The sequence below is a fragment of the Bicyclus anynana genome, chromosome 26 (assembly GCF_947172395.1).
Source record: "Bicyclus anynana chromosome 26, ilBicAnyn1.1, whole genome shotgun sequence".
In the NCBI taxonomy this organism is placed as follows: Eukaryota; Metazoa; Arthropoda; class Insecta; order Lepidoptera; family Nymphalidae; genus Bicyclus; species Bicyclus anynana.
Genome location: NC_069108.1, coordinates 2,937,933 through 2,956,140, shown reverse-complemented (window position 1 = coordinate 2,956,140; position 18,208 = coordinate 2,937,933). Strand labels below are relative to the sequence as shown.

Below are 18,208 nucleotides of genomic sequence, written 5' to 3'. Positions count from 1 at the left end.
CACGCACTTGTGAACGTTGTGTGTAGGGCTAAATGCGCAATGCGCTCTTTAACCTGGCACTGATGAGTTTCAGTTTTATTAATTTAGACTAAAATTGTTTTGTCTTATATTAAAATTCGTATCATTAAAATTTTAAAAATACTGAGATTTTATTAAAATCTATATAAGTGAATAAATCTAACTAAATAAAAAGAAATAAATAAAATTAAAACCCATGTTTTTGAGTTATGTCAAGATGGCGCCCTTAAAGCAACTATGAAATGACAATTGACAGCTAACGTCAAACGATTACTGCATTGAAAACGTCATCAATCCGCCATTAATACCCTTAATAGTGTTGCATTTCTTGGGAGATAATGAATATTATCTCGAAAGAATTAAATTAAATGCGTAGATTTGTATAATCAAAAATAGTTATACATATATAAATAAAATATTCGCTTTTATTTCCGCTAGGGTACAATGACTGGACCTGGGCTCCATACAATTTTGGACCATCTCCTTTACTTACAATAGATTTGAGAATGAATAATGTTACTAGGTATTCAAAATCATTTGAAACTTCGTTACATTAGAGCTTTTATATATACAGATACACTAGTTTTGGTTTTATTTAAAAATACCATATAGTTATGATTTTACATGCATTCAAAGTTCGCATAAATATTGACTCCCGCTAAATGTCGTGATAAAGTACGTGACGTCAACAACTTTGCAACTGATATAGGCAACTTTGAACTTCTACCTTACCTACTGACGATATAATGGTTAAAATTGATTTTTTTTATTTGTGTTGAAAAGCCCATTAATCGAGGAATGCTACAAGCTGCATAACATCAACCTACGACCAATAGGAGCAAAGCACCGATCTAAAATGTGGCCTAAACGGGGAAAATAATGTTCGGTGTCGGCTAGTCTTCCTAATATACAAATGCGAAAGGTCATTCTCAACTCATCTCCCTGTTAAGTTTGTAGCATAATAAATGAAAGACTTACATACAAACTTGTGATAGCCTCTAGACCTCTTTAATCCGGCCCTATCGAAAATCCATTAGCAGATACCTACTTACTTTAGACTAGCGGTTTTCGAGATTTTGTGAAAATGACCTTTCGCATTTATATATTATTAAGTAAACTAGCCGACGACCGAATATTATTTTCCCGGTTTTGGCCACATTTTTGATCGGTGCTTTGCTCCTATTGGTTGTAGCGTGATGTTATGTAGCTTATAGCCTTCCTCGTTAAACGGGCTATACAACACAAAAAGAATTTTTCAATTCTAACCATTCGTTCGTCAGTTGGTAAGGCAGAAGTACGAAATTGCCTATAACGGCCGAGCAAATGATGTTTTATGACGTCACGGCGTTAAACGCTGATCACCGCGCGCTCACTTTACAATTGTATATCCCGGGAATTAATTAACGTATCGAAATAATTCTTTCAAGAGTATTTTTTGTTTTCAACGGAGAATACATAAAGCTAACATTTTAAAATAGTTAACATTATTCATTCCACTAAAACTATTGTAACCCCAAACAATAAGAATACGTAAAAGGCTTTACTATTTATGTTACTTAAAGATCTCAAACCTACATGGCCAGTCGCACTACCAGTTTGTTCCCGCAAGGCTTGTTCTTGTTGGTGGTATCTGCTTCAGGCTCTCGTGTTTGTGACGGCCCAACTTCACGCTGTTCCACTTCGTCCTAACAAACAAAACGACCTGCGTTAGACAACACGACTGAAGTAAAACTTGTTTGCCCCTCAAATCTGATTTTGATGTAAACCCGTTTTTCCGACTCGGAAGTTTAACTTTAAACTTTTTTTTAAAGTAATAGTTTACCGCCCAAACAAACGTTGAATGGAATTCCATCGTCTGTACTAGTATAAACCTTTCAGTTTGCCATCGTTTTCTGGGACTTATTTTTGCTTGATTACTATGTCAGCGTTTATCACATTAATTAAGGAAAACCATAAGCATTTTTAAAAACTCTATGCATTCCGAGTGGATTCATTTAGTTGCATCATCCCTGCAACAAATATGTCTACTTCACATTTTAACTTACCGAAAACGCTCCACGCTGACAAAATCAAAGCCTCTCCCTGGTACAAAAACCTGTGCCTCTCGGGATGTTCGACAGAAGTTATAACTTCCTGCGCTCTAAACATCCATATCCATCCAGTATATCTTTTTTTGATATACGTTGTGCACATATTCAAAATTTTCAAACCACTTCATATGACGTTGTAGGAGCACTGACAGCTTTCAGAAATAGCTCAACAAATCAATAGTTCTTGATGGTTTGTTACCGAGACGTTTTAAAGTTTTAGGTTGCGGTGCCTTAGACTTTAGTGGTCCTATTGTAAACTGAAAATTATCGGGTTACTTGTAATCTAGTAAAATCTTGTAAACTGAGAATATGCTGATTCTGTGGATCGTTTTTGATCCTAGAATCCCGAGGTTTCGGCTCTCGGCGTTGCTGTCCCTGAGACGGGCGGGCATTCCTGGATCCTTTTGAATCCATCCGCCAAGCTTTGCGGGGGAGCATCTCGTCGCGCTGCCGTCGGTCTCCATATGGGCATCTTCTACTGGTGTTCTACTCCGCGAGGTATCGCGGGCGAAATTGCGATAGGTTTATATTAATAAACCGTAGCAGTTTCCTCGTTGTAGTGAGGCGACGTGCGCTTCCGACGAGTGTAGCCGATCCGCCGATCCGGAATATACTCGTATTTTCCGACTATCCGTCTCATACGCCCGCAAGGGTGTGGAGGAAACAGTCCCGGGGTTGGACCCCTTTACTGTGGTAGCAGACGCCTGCCGTGGAAACGATCAGGGTCATTGAAGAGAGTCACCTAGACTGGGTTAGACCCGCTTGTGGGAAGCCTGGCCTAGGTGAATGTGGCTAAGCCATTGAAAAGAGTTATAAGGAGATAGAGAAGGTGTGGTGAAGATAATAAGGTATCTTCCAGGAGTTAACGAGGGAAGGCTTTTTTGTCAGGGGGTCTCCTATGATAGGGTGCTATGCCTCTGATAGTTGTTGTATTCGCCGAGTCCGCTCGCAGAAAGAGAGTTTTTCCGCAAGTCACCCGACGAATTCATCCAAGCTTTCCATCTTTAAACCCCTGGCGATGGTTGCGTTGCGCACAAATCTCGAAGCCGAAATATACTTCATCAGAATGTATTACTCGTAATTATATAATTAAAATTAAATTATATATTAAATGATATAAGGTACGCGCGACAGTAATCGAAACATCATCGACCAATCACAGTATCGTTGGGTGATGATGATACTGCGTTCTATAAAACCGCCGCGCAAATGGTCGCGGCATCACGACGACGTCGGCAAAGCCCGGCTCTACAATCAGCATAGAGACGGTGATGCAAGTCTTTTACGATGTCCTGCAAGCCACATAAAAAACGGAGAAGACCCCGCCGCAGCGGTCCTCGGAGGTTTGAGTAGCATATCCCGCCACAATGGATAGCAAACCTCTGAGGATCGTTTACTGGAATGCCGACAGTGTCAAACAAAAAAGAGTGCTCACAGGAGCAATGTAACAAGATCAAGACGTGGACATTACCCTGATTAATGAGACTCTACTAAAACCAAACATAACCATCAAGTTCCCAGGTTACTACTACGTATACCGGCAGGACGACCCAAACGCAAACGTACTAGCGAAGAGAGGACTCATGATTCTGCTACGACGAAGAATTGTCCACCAGATCCTGCCAGAGCGCCGATTCCAAACCAATATATATAATTATATAAGATAACGGGTGGTTTCTGCCGAATGCATCGTTTGTAGTATCGCCAGCCTCAGCTCTACTAGTTCTTCTGGATTACATAATTCCTTTGCCTTCTAGGCGTCAACAAAGTAATAATATGGTACAGTATAAGTATATATAACAATAACTAATTATAAGATTTCACCAAAACGAATTAAAATAAGTAATAAACTTAAAATTCGCCTCATGGTATAGACTTCCCGTGTATCGGCATCGAATAATTTAAATAAAATTTAATAATGCAAAGTAAATTTAAGCTGCTATAAAAAAGAAATTAATAAAAATGTCTAGGTTAGGAGCCCACATCTCAAGACCACGAATAGTCGTAAGATTTATTTAGTATTTAACATAGCGAGCCATGGATAGAAAAAATTAGTTAATGAATGCCTCCTTACCGCAAGGGCTATTCGGTGATATATACAAAAATATTGGTAAATTTTTAATGGAAATCTATCATACCCGCAGGAGTAAGCACATATGGTTGTTGTATTCTTTTTCAGTCCAGAATTCATCTATGCAACTCGTACATCCGTAGATTTTTTCTGGCTTCAGTTGAATATTTGAAGACTCCATTCCTCCTTGATTGCACAGTTCATTTTCTATGATTCTATAGTTAGGAACTGCTGCAGTCGTTTCATTGGAGATTGTTTGCAGTACGGGTGTTATTTTGCCGCTTATATTATCTTCAATTATGGCGCAGTCTTGGATTTCATCCTTTGCAGCCCCTAAAATTGTATATAGAAAATATACATATAAAACTTATTATACAGGATGTTCGGTAGTATTTCCCATAACTCTGGGGTTATAATCTTTACCGAAAATTAATTAAAAATGATCAAGGAGCATGTGTTCTAAAAATTAATATTTTCGGTGTAAATAATATTTTTTTTTGTAAATACAGAAATGTGTCCCATATACGCATCCTTATAATTATGACATAAATTGCAAAAATAGATAAAGGCGTGTGTTACATGGATAGTCGAAATTATTTGAATTACTATGTATGAAAACATAAAAAGTTTTTATTTTTTAGTAAAAACATATTAGTTATGCAGTTCAGTGCAGTTATGCAGACTTGTCTACACCTTGAAGTTATGGAAAATAGTCCCGAGCACCCTGTATAAATGTTTCGGGAACTTGGAATAGGTCATAGAAGTTGTTCTATGACCTCTTGGAGGACGTGTTGACGTCCGCTAATAATGGAGTTTCCTACAGGTATACAGATAATGCGTATGCTGTTATCTGAAAACTACTGGAAACTGTGTAAGTTTACCATTTTTTTTTACCTAAGTGCGTCTGAAGGAGGGCATTGATTTAAAAAAGGTAAATTAGTTTTTTTACTTACCTACTAACATTCTGAGATTTTCTTCCAGACTTTTTAATGACGCTGTTACCTGCTCTTTAAACTCTATGCAAATTTGCAATTGTTTAATGCATAAGTTGCATATGAGCTTGTGGGTGTCGGTTATTTCCATTGCGGCCATCTGAAACAATAGGTAAATTAAAAATAATTTTCAGCAGCTTCTATTTTCTTAATCTTGATAAACAAGGTCGCTTGGAAAGCGTTGAAGGTGAGAGTCTTGGGAGGGGCCGGGGTTGCGAGAGAATCCCGCGGGTGATGCGGAGCGACCGTGGAGGCCGGTGTCGCCTTGGGAGCGTTAGGCGCTCCGTACAATGGTTTGTTGGTAGACACCGGCGCTGGAAGGAACGGATTTGCGGGCGGCGGGTTTCCGACCGGCCACCTTGTTCCTTCGCTTCCCCGGCTGTGGGACCGTCGGGCATCCATGGTAATTTGCGGGTTGCCCTTGGATACCGCACAAAATTCAGCTCGGAATGCGTCAGCGATTCGTTCCTTTCGGGAATATATATATTGTGTGCCTATAGGATCGTGGTTTCCGAGACGCACCCAGGACGGGCGAATCAATTTTTTTGTCTATGGCCATAGATTTGACAGCTATGACACTGGCCAACACGTCTGCGGTTGTTCGGTTTCTCAAAGGAGAGGCCGGAAAGATTGCATATTGCCTTGAGGTTGTAGATTCACTTGCCCTCAGGAGAGAGTACGAGAATCACTAGGACTAGATTTAGGGGCTCTTTTTACGCGAGCGGTACATACGATGGTCTTGCGCAGGGAGGTCCTGTGCGACGACGTCGACTGAGCTCTTTCGGAAGGCCGCGAATTACTACGTGGAGGACGCGTTCATCGCTGAGGGCGTAGGTGTGAAAACCTACTGAATTTGCCTTCAGCAATGAGGTTAGTTTTCTATGTGCGTCGGACGTCTTGTACTGAGCCCGAATGTCGATAGGCGTTGACCGAGCATGGAACTGGGTTGTTATTGGTCCTAAGGAGAAGGATTACATCTTTGTCCCTAATAAATAAGGGAAGGAATATTTATTTACGAGGTTCCTCCATAGGTGTGTCCTCGATTTCTGAATAGGAGTTAGATCCAGCACTGAGCCCGAATGTCGATAGGCGTTGACCGAGCATGGGACTGGGTTGTTATTGGTCCTAAGGAGAAGGATTACCATCTTTGTCCCTAATAAATAAGGTAAGGAATATTTATTTACGAGGTTCCTCCATAGGTGTGTCCTCGATTTCTGAATAGGAGTTAGATCCAGCACTGAGCCCGAATGTCGTTCGGCGTTGACCGAGCATGGGACTGGGTTGTTATTGGTCCTAAGGAGAAGGATTACCATCTTTGTCCCTAATAAATAAGGTAAGGAATATTTATTTACGAGGTTCCTCCATAGGTGTGTCCTCGATTTCTAAATAGGAGTTAGATCCAGCACTGATTCCGAATGTTGATAGGCGTTGACCGAGCATGGGACTGGGTTGTTATTGGTCCTAAGGAGAAGGATTACCATCTTTGTACCTAATAAATAAGGGAAGAAATATTTATTTACGAGGTTCCTCCATAGGTATGTCCTCGATTTCTGAATAGGATCTGAATTTAGATCCAGCACGGTAACACTGTAAATGTGACTGATCAGTCACTGTCACCTTAAGTGTGGGCTGGGATAGGCCCTTAGGGGCCTTCCTTTTCTTTCTGTTGCGGACCACAGTAAAGCCCGGTTCTTTAGAGGCCGATAAAGCCGGCGAGTCGGGTATCTCACTCGTGTCCATGGCTGAAGGCCTAATGACCGAAGCGGGAGTTGGGCGAGTTTGAGACTCACGGGAGGATACCCAAGCACCCTTGGGCTGGGCAGAGGGTTCGGGGGAAGGTGTTAGACTACCTTTTGTCTAGACGGAAGGCCCTGCGTAGGTCTAGTACCTGCTGAGTGGACCGTCCAGGGAAGGCGAGTCGGCCCTGAGAGGGATGCGTGGCTACCTGAAGCGTAATGCTGTGATTGGGGACCGAAACCTCTAACTAGACTAAAACAACGGAGAACACCATCACCGCACAACACTTTCACACCCAGATCGGAGCACTGAAGAGACAACCGTACTGTAAGGCTGCCTCGAGTCAAATCAATTTGTCAACAGGACCCTACTAATGCGAGCCTAAAATACTTCCAACTATATGTGATCAAGGGCCTATTAGTATGGGAGCCCTCAAATACTAACGAAGGATTTATTTATATTAATATTATAAGGCTTTAGAAAGCCCCTGATCACAAACCGTTGGTAGTATTTCAAAGCTCCCGTATTAGTAGGTCCCTGTTCACAAAATGTTAGTATATTTAAGACTCCCGTACTAGTAAGGCCCCTGATCACATACTGTGGTTAATATTTTAAAGATCCCGTATTAGCAGGCGCCTATTCAGAAACTGTTGTTGGTATTTTACGCTACAGTCGTAGATTGCATTAAGTCGCGGGCACTGCAAATGCCATAACAAGCACAAATTGAAAATCAGCGCTGGGTATTGCTTTTTTGCATAGACTGCCAAAATCATTCTTCCTTTTGGCATCGGCATTGTCGGGTAAAAATAAAATCGGATGCACTGTTTCTTTGTTGACACTGAATATGAAAAAACGTATTTTCCTTCTTTACTTACATCAATAGAAAAGCAGTTCAGCAGCATGTTTGTGTAGGACTCAGTTGCTTCCGTGTTTTGTGGCAGCATGCTCTTAACGCCGCCTTCAACAAGGCACAAACTGCATGTGCCGAAAACAGTGCCGGTGTTATTCATCTTCTTCACCTCTAAAAGCAAAAAAGACGAAATATTGAAAACAGCTTGACGTACAAAGATGAAATTTGGCAGGGATGTAGTTTATAGTTCGTAGACTTCCAGATTATGCGAGAGGGACGGATTAAGGAGTTTTAAGTGGGACGGTTATTTTTACCCCACTGCGTCAGAAGGAGGGTAATGTTTTTAGAGCGTATGTATGTAGGTCTATTTCTTTGGCACGCTCTATAGCCCAAAAGGCTTGTCCGATGTTGACATATGAGGTATCATTGAGTTTGTCAAAATTGTGGTAGTGACATACTATATACATTTTCAAAATTGTGCCCGGAAATGAAAAATCCGACCAAGTGCGTGTCAGGCCACGCGCGATCTAGGGTTACGTAGATTAAATGAGCATATGAAATTATTTATTTATATGTTTAACTAATAAGGATTTTTAAACAAATAATAATATTGGAACAGAATTATAATTTATTGTCATAAATAACTATTGTTACTTATAAGATCAGTTCGGCTAAGATCGTCAGTCGGGTAAGTCCGTCAGTTTAGTATTTTTATACTGAGACAATTTGATTAGTTGATAGGCGTTGTAGGTTAATACATACTTTATCACGTAGTGTGATAAACCTGATATAAATCATTTTAGAAATGGCCAATAATATCATTGAATGAAAATTTAAATAAACTGTGCCGATCTAATTGACTAACTTTATTAAGATAAGTATCCTTAATTCAATTTAATTTTATTAAAATAAATATATTGAATGTTATATTAGTAAAACTTATTTACTAAGTGTCAAGGTATTTTAAATAAAATAAAATAGAATCGTGACCAAATTAATCATTTATTTCTTTAATTGAACAGTATTACTTTTAATTTTAGTGACTCTACCGCCAGTTCGGAAAGTGCAGTCTCTTGTTGAGAAGAACGGCAAGAAACTCAACAAATGCTCTTTTAAAGTATTGGTTAATTACAATTACAATATATAGGATAATAATTAATACCTTGAGATAGATAATTCAATTAAGTCTTAACTTCAAGACAAATCAAAATAACATTAACCATTATTACAATACAAATATACAACGACGTAATTAGGTACTATATAATGTCGTTGCAAATATACCTAATTTCACATTAGTAATATTCGGATGTTATAACTTATCGTTACAACAATACAACATAATAAAATACAGTTTACAATAAAGATATTATATATAAAATACTTAGCTTTCATAAAACAGCCTCAGAAACACAGGAAGACACCATAACAACAACAATAATTAATATTTTCTATCACACCGGCCAAGACGCCATTTCGTCATCCAGCCTAAACATCACAATCCTTTTCCAAACGCCTATTGGCTAATATTGCTTCTCCATTTGTTTGCAATAGACCAATCACACGCCATCTGCTCAAACTGACCACAGATTTACTTGATACCGCGTATCCCGACGCTCCGTGTCTATGCCAGGTTATTCCTCATTACGTAGAATCATTCTTAGTAGTTCCTACCAGTGTTACCATATTCCAATGACTTTTATAATGACAACTATTACTTCTATTTACTTTTTAATTACAATAATGTCAGATTTATATTCTAAGTTTTACTTTAAATAATATATGAAGAATTATCGAAACAGTATAATTAAGAATATAAAACACGGAAATAATAATAATAAATGTAAATGACTTATTATGTTCTACGTAATGATATTTGAATTTCAATTTAAATAGAACACGTGACGTCATATTTGGTCACCTAAACTTTGAAATTCGTCATGTAACATAACTGTTTGTATTTTCATTTAAACTTTATTATTTAATACAAAAATACTATCTAAATATTAAATAATATTTAATTAACGTAATAATTATCTCATAGGTCTAATTTCACAATGAATCATACACATATTATCAATCAGCTTATCAGCTCAACTTTCAGCTATATTTATTTTTCACTACTTTATAAAATAATCTATCAAGCACATTAAACCAGGGATGTTCCGGAGCTTCGACTCCGGCTCCGTTAAGTCGGAACTTCCGATTATTACTCCACCTTAGGTTCCGAATTTGGCTCCGAGATTATTGAATCGAATGTTTTATTTAATCGGAGGTCGAAGCATTATTTGCTACTTTGAGATTCAATTAAAAAATTTACTGAATAATAATCCTTAAATAAAAAATCTCTCTCCTGCCACTACTTCTGACCCTATTTCCGACTTCGGTTCCGATTCCGATAAATCCAATTTAAAAACTGACTCAGACTTCGGTTCCGATAAAATTACCTCCGTTACATCCCTACTTTAAACCAGATGTGTTTCGGAGTTTCGACTGCGGCTCGGTTAAGTCGGAACGTCCGATTGTTATTACACCTTCGGTTCCAACTTCGGCTGCGACATTTTTAAATCGGAGGTCGAAGCATGATTTGCTACTTTGGGGCTCAATTCATTTAATTTAAGTTCTTGGTTATTTGGAAACATGTCAATTTTTTTCATTGTTTGTGTTTTATTTTATAATTAAAAATATAAAATGAAAAAAAATACTGAAAAATGTTTTATTGGTCCTTAAATAAAAAATCACTCTTCTGCCACCACTTCTGACCCTGCCTCCGACTTCGCCTTCGGTTCCGATATAATTAACTCCATCACATCCTTACTTCAAACCCTTTTAATTCAATTTACATGTAGGAAAGGAACCCTAATATATATTTTTTAAATATTTTTTCACCATTTTATAGACCTAACTAGCGGAAGCCCGCGACTTCGTCCGCGTGAAACTCGATGTAAACTTTCAACTACCCCTACCCCTACCCTACCCTACCCCACCCCTACCCTACCTCTACCCCGTTTATAATTATTAATAATATGAACTTTTTACAGTAACAATAAAGCTTAAATTGACTACGTTACAAAACATTTGTATGGGAAAAAGAAAAGGGCTATTTTTATGGTTTTTCCGGCAATTATTCGAATTTTTCTCGCCGTAAATCAACGAACATTTTAAAAAATGCACGGCCGGGAACTTAGATATTGGATAGAATGATTTTCTTCTACATAATTTAATAGGTCCCGACTGTTTTCTAATTGCTTTCTACACTTCTGGACTGAGCTTGTTGGAGTTTATTGGAGTTTACTCCTTAAGAATCGATTTTTTATATATAAGGCGCCCGGTATGAGAAAAATCCGAGGGGTAAAACCAACTGAACTAACGAAAAAGTGTCACGTTTTTGGTTTAGCTGTGAGTGTATTGAGACGTACATAGGGTATGCTGTATAGGCGACTATACCTATATACTATATGTTATTGGGCTTGTTTGTTTAATGATTATATCATTGTAAGAGAAAAATATATAATGTGAAGTATATTATAAAGTCTATTAGTTATTTTACAATTCTATACATTTAGTCTTCTTTAACACAAGTATTACTAAAGCCCTACTCGATGTGCACTGTTTACCAACAAAAAAAAGTGTGTATGTTAAAAAAAACAAAAAGTTAGCTCGAAGCACGTCTCAATACTCGCGCCTTATAAGTGAAAGGTGCGCAACCGAGGTGCAGCAGGCCGCGGCGTGCGCACCCGCCTACAGCGTGCACATAGGTGCGATGTGCAAGTTGTTGGCGGCACAGCGCACGGTGAAAGGTGCGCAGAATAGGTTGCGCACAAAAAACGTAACGCATGTCATTTCATAACTTATTGGAGTTTACTCCTTAACAATCGATTTTTCATTTATACCCCTCGGTACGTTTTTTGTGCGCAACCTATTCTGCGCACCTTTCACCGTACGTAGCCACCATAGCGTGCACATGCCTAGCGCGTCCGCACGCACGTGCACGCTGTTGGCGGGCGCGCACGCAGCGCTGCACCTCGGTTGCGCACCTTTCACTTTTCAGGCGTTGCTATTGAAAAGAGTAAACTCCATTCGTGCGACGGAGCTGACACACTTTTTTTATTTTTTTCTTTTAAGTTTTTTTTATACTTTATGCAGTCGGGTTTTTATATTTGTTTAATTTATTTATTTATTTCACACTTTTTAGTTACGATAGTGTTATCGCCGTTTAATGTTTGGAATAGTAGTCTGTGACGGATATGAGGTCGCTCGATCTCGTGTTGGCTTCAGTGTGCTCGAGGCGTTCCAGGCGTCTACATCTCTTGTTGTGTAATTCTTTATGGGTTACTTGGGATAGGCGGGGAGAGTGACTTGAGTGGAAAAGGGGAGTGTTAGTCGACTGTCAAAGAATCCTTTAACCCTACACACATCGTTCACAAGTAGGTGACTCCACGCAAGGTCATTCTGTGCCATTCTAGGGTCTTATTTTGGTTACAGGTTGTTGTGAATCATAACCTTTGTTCGACATTAGTTTTCTTATATTTGTAATCACTTTTGAGTCCTATAATAATAGATGGTTAATTTCGGATTTATTTATTACGTTTATTACAAAGTACGATAATTTATACGTTCAACCGAGGTTAAGCAAATATTCAAAAAATTCTACGGAACGCTCGGTGGGTGAATCGAAGTCGCACTTAGCCACTAAGTGCGCGGCCGAAGGCGCGTCTTGTGTTTTAGGTAAAATGCTCAGCCGAAGCCACGGTCGGAGGCCCTATCACAAACTTCCGGCCGAAGGCCGGTGTATCATAAGTGCGTGGCCGAAGGCCGCGCGTTTTGTGTGCTTAGGTCAAATGCTCAGCTGAAGCCACGGTCGGAGGCCCTATCACAAACTTCCGGCCGAAGGGCGGCGCATCATAAGTGCGCGGCCGAAGGCCGTGCGTTTTGTTTGCTTACGTAAAATGCTCATCCGAAGCCACGGTCGGAGGCCCTATCACAAACTTGCGGCCGAAGGCCGCGCGTTTTGTGTGCTTACGTAAAATTCTCAGCCGAAGCCACGGTCGGAGGCCCTATCACAAACTTCCAGCCGAAGGCCGCGCGTTTTGTGTACTTGGGTAAAATGCTCAGCCGAAGCCACGGTCGGAGGCCCTATCACTAACTTCCGGCCGAAGGCCGGTGTATTATTAAGTGCGCGGCCGAAGGACGCGCGTTTTGTGTGCTTAGGTAAAATGCTCAGCCGAAGCCACGGTCGGATGCCCTATCACAAACTCCGGCCGAAGGCCGGTGTATCATTAAGTATGTAACTACCTCTTTGCCAACTTCATGTTTGTACTTTAAGCAGTACTCGGGATTTAGTGATGAATGACCTTTCGCATTTATAGAGGGTTAATTTTCGTAGACTGGCATTATTTTAAATTTTAAATTTAAAAAGCAAAATAAAAATGCAATTTGAAAATTATTGCATAAATCATGGTAGTTTCTAAGTTACAAGGATTTGAAAATTTCCCAATTAAATCCTAATTTTTAAAACTTAAGGACACTGTATATTGTAGGTAGAGCACTAGTAGGTAAGATACGGGTCTAATGCAGTAGGCACTTACCTACAAATCAAGTTCAATGCTCTCCCGTCGCCCGGTGCGGCGCGATGCCATCAGCTGGGCTCAACTACCTACACGACTAACCTCGTCATCAACCACCACAACAAAAAAACCTAAAGGAATGACCAGCTTCTTCTAACTATTATAAAACCTTTACTAACCCAGACAGTTATGCTGAAGCTGTAAAACGAGATAACGATATTACAAGAAAACCAAATGTAAGACCAATCAATACTGTTTCATATAAAACAGACAGCCTAGGAAAAATGTTAGACACTATGTTCATCAAATTTCAGCAAGTCATGACTAAAATTATGGACAATATGATGGATCGCATGATCCAACTCTTCACGACCCTTGTATCCAACCAAGCAAAATAGGTAATTTACACATGGCACTAATAAGTGAAACTAGAACAACAACTAAAACTTATATAGCAATAAAGCATTATGTAACATATATAACAAACCACCCAACAGATAACACTTATGGAGGAACAGCAATAATTATAAGGAAAAACATAAAGCACTTTGAAATGGACGCTTTCTGTTCAGAAAAAATTCAAGCCACCTCAGTTAAAATACAAAACAATAAGACAGATATCATTATCTCAGCTGTATATTGCCCTCCCAGGCATACTGTAACTTCTGACGATTTTACCACATATTTCTCAACTCTCGGCCCTAGATTCATACGTGGAGGGAATTGGAATTCCAAACATACGTATTGGGGATCAAGACTAACAACAACTAGAGGATGTCAGTTGTATAAATCATTGAAAAGCTTGTGTTTAGAAATTGCATCAACGCGCACTCCAACATATTGGCCAAGTGACCCAAATGAAATTCCAGACCTTCTAGATTTTTATGTTTTGAAGGGGATTAGCTGAAAGTAGAATCCTGTATAGATTTATCTTCAGACCTGTAATTTAAAATTATAGCAGCAAAATATTATTTAGTAGGCCTGTCCCAAGATTGTATAATCGAAAAACAAACTGGGAACTTTACCAACAAATAATCTCCTCTAAGATAAATCTAAAAGTACCATTAAAAACAAAACAAGACATTGAACAAACCTTAGAAGAATTTAACATCCTCATACACACAGCAGCTCAAGAGTCTACCCCACTTCTCAAAGACTCTTAAAGGTCAAGTAAAGGTACGACGAAACCTTCGAAAATCTTGGCACCATAAAAGATAGCCAAGTGACAAAAAGGCGTTTAATGAAGCCTCGAAGGAACTAAAACGTCTTATCAAAACATACAACCATGATAACCTACAAAATTACTTGATGAAAATCATACCTACACCAAGTACAGACTATTCTCTATGGAAAGCCACCAGGAAGATGAAGCAACCTAACACTCATATAATAATAATAATAATAAAGCCTTTATTCGCTGACCTTTTACATTTTGACTTATAATTAATACAATTTTTTAAATTCAACTAAAAATAAAATATAATTTTAGCAACCACTTTGTAGGTCAGGTTGTCCTGCGACATAGGCCTCCCCCGCTTTTTTCCACTCATCTCTGTCTCGAGCTAACCTCCTCCACCCTTTTGGTAAATCATCCTCCCATCTTTTGATTTGACGTCCTCGACGTCTTTTTCCTTTTCGAGTATACCACTCCATTACATCCTTTGTCCATTTTCCTCTATCTGTCCTTATTATATGACCTGCCCAATTCCATTTCAGTTTTCTTATTTTCTGTAGTACATCGCTCACCTTTGTTCTTTTCCTTATTTTTATACACTCATATACCACCAATTAAAAAGCAAAATGGAACTTGAGCTAGATCTAATATAGAAAAAGCCACAGAATATTTATAAGGTGTCTTTACACCCCATCAGAGTTTGGATCACGTTCATGAAAGCGAAGTACATACATATCTTCAAACTCTATTCCAAATATGCCTACCGCTGAATAGATATTCTGAATAAATAAGTCATGCTCCTAGTTATTATTTTTAATACCTGCGACTAGGTCATTTCCATAGCCAGTGGAAAATTACCCAAGTGGTCATGGTGCCAAAGCCTGGTAAATCACCCCAGGAGACATCATCTTACAGGCCATTAAGTCTGCTTCCAATACTGGGAAAAGTATTTGAGAGAGTCCTACTAAACCAAATCGCACCCTACTTAAAACTTTAATTCCAACCAAACAATTTGGTTTTCTGCCTTACCACGGCACGGTAGAACAGATTCACCTCCTAGTAGACATCATTAGCAGAATCCTAAAAAACAAACAGTATTGTTCTACTGTCTTTATAGATAAAAGTTAGGCTTTTGATAGTTTGGCATATAGGGCTCCTATATAAAACAAAAAAGCTCCTACCACACTCTTTTCACTGCCTTATGCAAATAAGATATTACTTATTTGCATAATAGATGTTACCAAGTCAAATGCCAAGATGAGGTATCACTGTTATTGCCAAGATGAGGTGCATTTTGGGTCCTATTACTGCTGACTTGCCTATAGAAGAGAACACTACAACTGCAACATACACTAATGACACCGCTGTATTATCAGTACATGAGAATCCGGATGTAGCTTCACGGAATCTGCAAATCCACACGAGATTGAAGATTGGCTAACTAAGTGGCGTATAAAAGCAAACCAGAATTAATCCACTCATGTTACATTTACACTCTGCAGAAAAACATGTCCACCCTATAAAACTATTTAATGAAGAGCTCCCTCAGACCGATGACGCTAAGTACCTTGGCATGCATCTTGACAGAGAGCTTACATGGCGCAAGCATTTTTGGACTAAGCGCAACAGCTTGACATGAAGTTAAGAAGCCTGTATTGGCTGACTGGCAAACATTCTCAGCAAAATTCTACCAGCAAGTTAGCAGTATACAAAGCTATATTGAAGCCAATCTGGACTTATAGTATACAAATCTGGGGTACAGCCAGTACCAGTAACATTGAGATACTGAAAAGATTTCAGAACAAGGGTTCTAGGATGTCATTTTAACATCCCGCCCTACATTAAGTAACAGAGATATTCAAAGAGATCTTAATGTTAAGACAGACAAGAAATACAGTGCTACAGTATCAAATAACAGGAGCTTGGAATAGTGATGCATGTCAATGAATTGGCAAACAATCTGAGAGGAGACGGCAGCCTGCTGTTTTGCAGACTAAATTTGAACAGTGTTCAAAATCTAGCCAAGAAAGATAGCTAGAATACAGTAAAATAGGAGATTTGTTAATGGACTTACTCCTTTTGATCACACATAATCTCTATAAGTAACAGAATAAGAGATAAAAAAATATTAATTTTATTAGAGACGTTAAGAATCTGGCTCCAAAAAGTATAATGGTTCATAAATTAGTAGTAGCCACACTTACAAAACTGGATAGTGCATACTCGCTTAGTAATCATGCGATAGTAAAGAAAACTATTGAAGCTATAAATAATATAATAAATAGAAAGTTACTGACCTCGTAAATTGGATCATTCATAAGACCATCGATGACACTAGTTTATTTCTAAAATCCCAGCATGTAGCTACTTTGTTACTTCTTTCATCAGGTTGCTGTGTCCAAGACCTAACTTTATTACACATAGACCAAGAACATTTTAATTTTTGCCCTTCACTGGAAAAACAGTTCTATTTTATTAAATTTTTATTGGTCTATTGCACATATCCATAAAATATAATATCTTTGTTTTTCAAACAAAACAGGGCATTGTTCACTAAATAAACACCTTTCGGTTTTAGGTATAACCGACAGTCCTCTGCAGAGCATGCTTGGAGAAAGAGGAAAAACCTGATACATGTTATGCAGAGGTGTATGCAAACAACGTGCAGCACACATTGGATCCCCAGCAACACTCCAAGAGGCGTTCAGTGACCTGGGCGGCCTGCTAAGCTTCTGGAGTGAGCTTGGATGGCTGGAGTGAATTCAGCGGGGACCAGCACTAAAAGGACCTACATACAACAGCCAACCCTAGTGGCCAAGTGTGGAAAAGACCCAGGAAAAAGAAGAAGAATAAATAAATACTATAAATACTTCTTGAACACCAAGAACTTGAGGTGTGCAATCTCAGAGATCATTTTCACAAGATGAACGTGAGTATGTATCCGGATGTCATTTCAGTGGACAAGGGTCTTACCCTGCTATCCGGCAAAGATAACTGGCGCAAGCCTAAAGTAAAGTATTAGTAACTGAAATATTTCTAAGCCATAAGTAAAGCAATTAACATCTGTATCTTGGTTGCAATTTTGTGACCTCTTTGAGGAAACTCAGGGTTTTGTCTGTTTAATTATGGACGAAGGTATAAAGACAAGAACTACCATAAACATATTATGAAAAATGGAATTCTAGACATCTGTCGGCCATCTTCTTCTTCTTTTCCTGGGCCTTTTCCGCACTTGGCCACTAAGGTTTGGCCTTCTCTGTCTACCATAATGTTTATTCACTTTTATATTATGGTCGGTCCTTTGGAATGTCCACAACACACAGGGTTTCCAACTTAGGGGTTTTCCCCCCAGATTTAGGGGGCAAATAAGTGAAATGGGATTTTTTTAGGGGTCTGAAATTTTTAGGGGTATTTTCAGGGATTTTTTGACTCTTTAATATTTTGAAATTGATGATAATTTTAATATTTCTTTCTTGGCCTAGCGACTTATAACGACATATAATACGTTATTCTACAACCACTCACAGCAAATGGAGGCAATTTTCATCGAATAAAAAAAATTGGTAAATTTGTTCATTGTCAACATGTATGATTTCTAAAAATCTGAATCTTCAGATAAAGACGTAGACGTAACGACGTATTTTGTCTGTATTAAATATAGACTTTTGAAACATATGACAGCATATTATTTCTAAATTATTATGAATTT

General features: G+C 38.7%; 1 protein-coding gene across 6 annotated transcripts in view; it reads right to left on the bottom strand.

Annotated features, from left to right (window-relative positions):
* Positions 1-18,208, bottom strand: part of LOC112047119 (zinc finger protein 808) — a 78,128-nt gene that overhangs the window by 11,479 nt on the left and 48,441 nt on the right. For 3 of the 6 annotated variants that reach the window (XM_052889621.1, XM_024084042.2, XM_052889623.1), the window contains exons 2-5: positions 7,784-7,929; positions 5,133-5,271; positions 4,247-4,512; positions 1,594-1,703 (exon numbers count right to left, since the gene is read on the bottom strand). In XM_052889621.1, the coding sequence (XP_052745581.1) occupies positions 1,594-1,703; positions 4,247-4,512; positions 5,133-5,271; positions 7,784-7,918 (650 nt within the window). In that variant the 5' untranslated portion in view covers positions 7,919-7,929. Of the gene's footprint in view, positions 1-1,593; positions 1,704-2,063; positions 4,513-5,132; positions 5,272-7,783; positions 7,930-18,208 lie in introns of those variants that run through there. The other 3 variants (XM_052889625.1, XM_052889624.1, XM_052889622.1) reach the window with 3 other exon arrangements.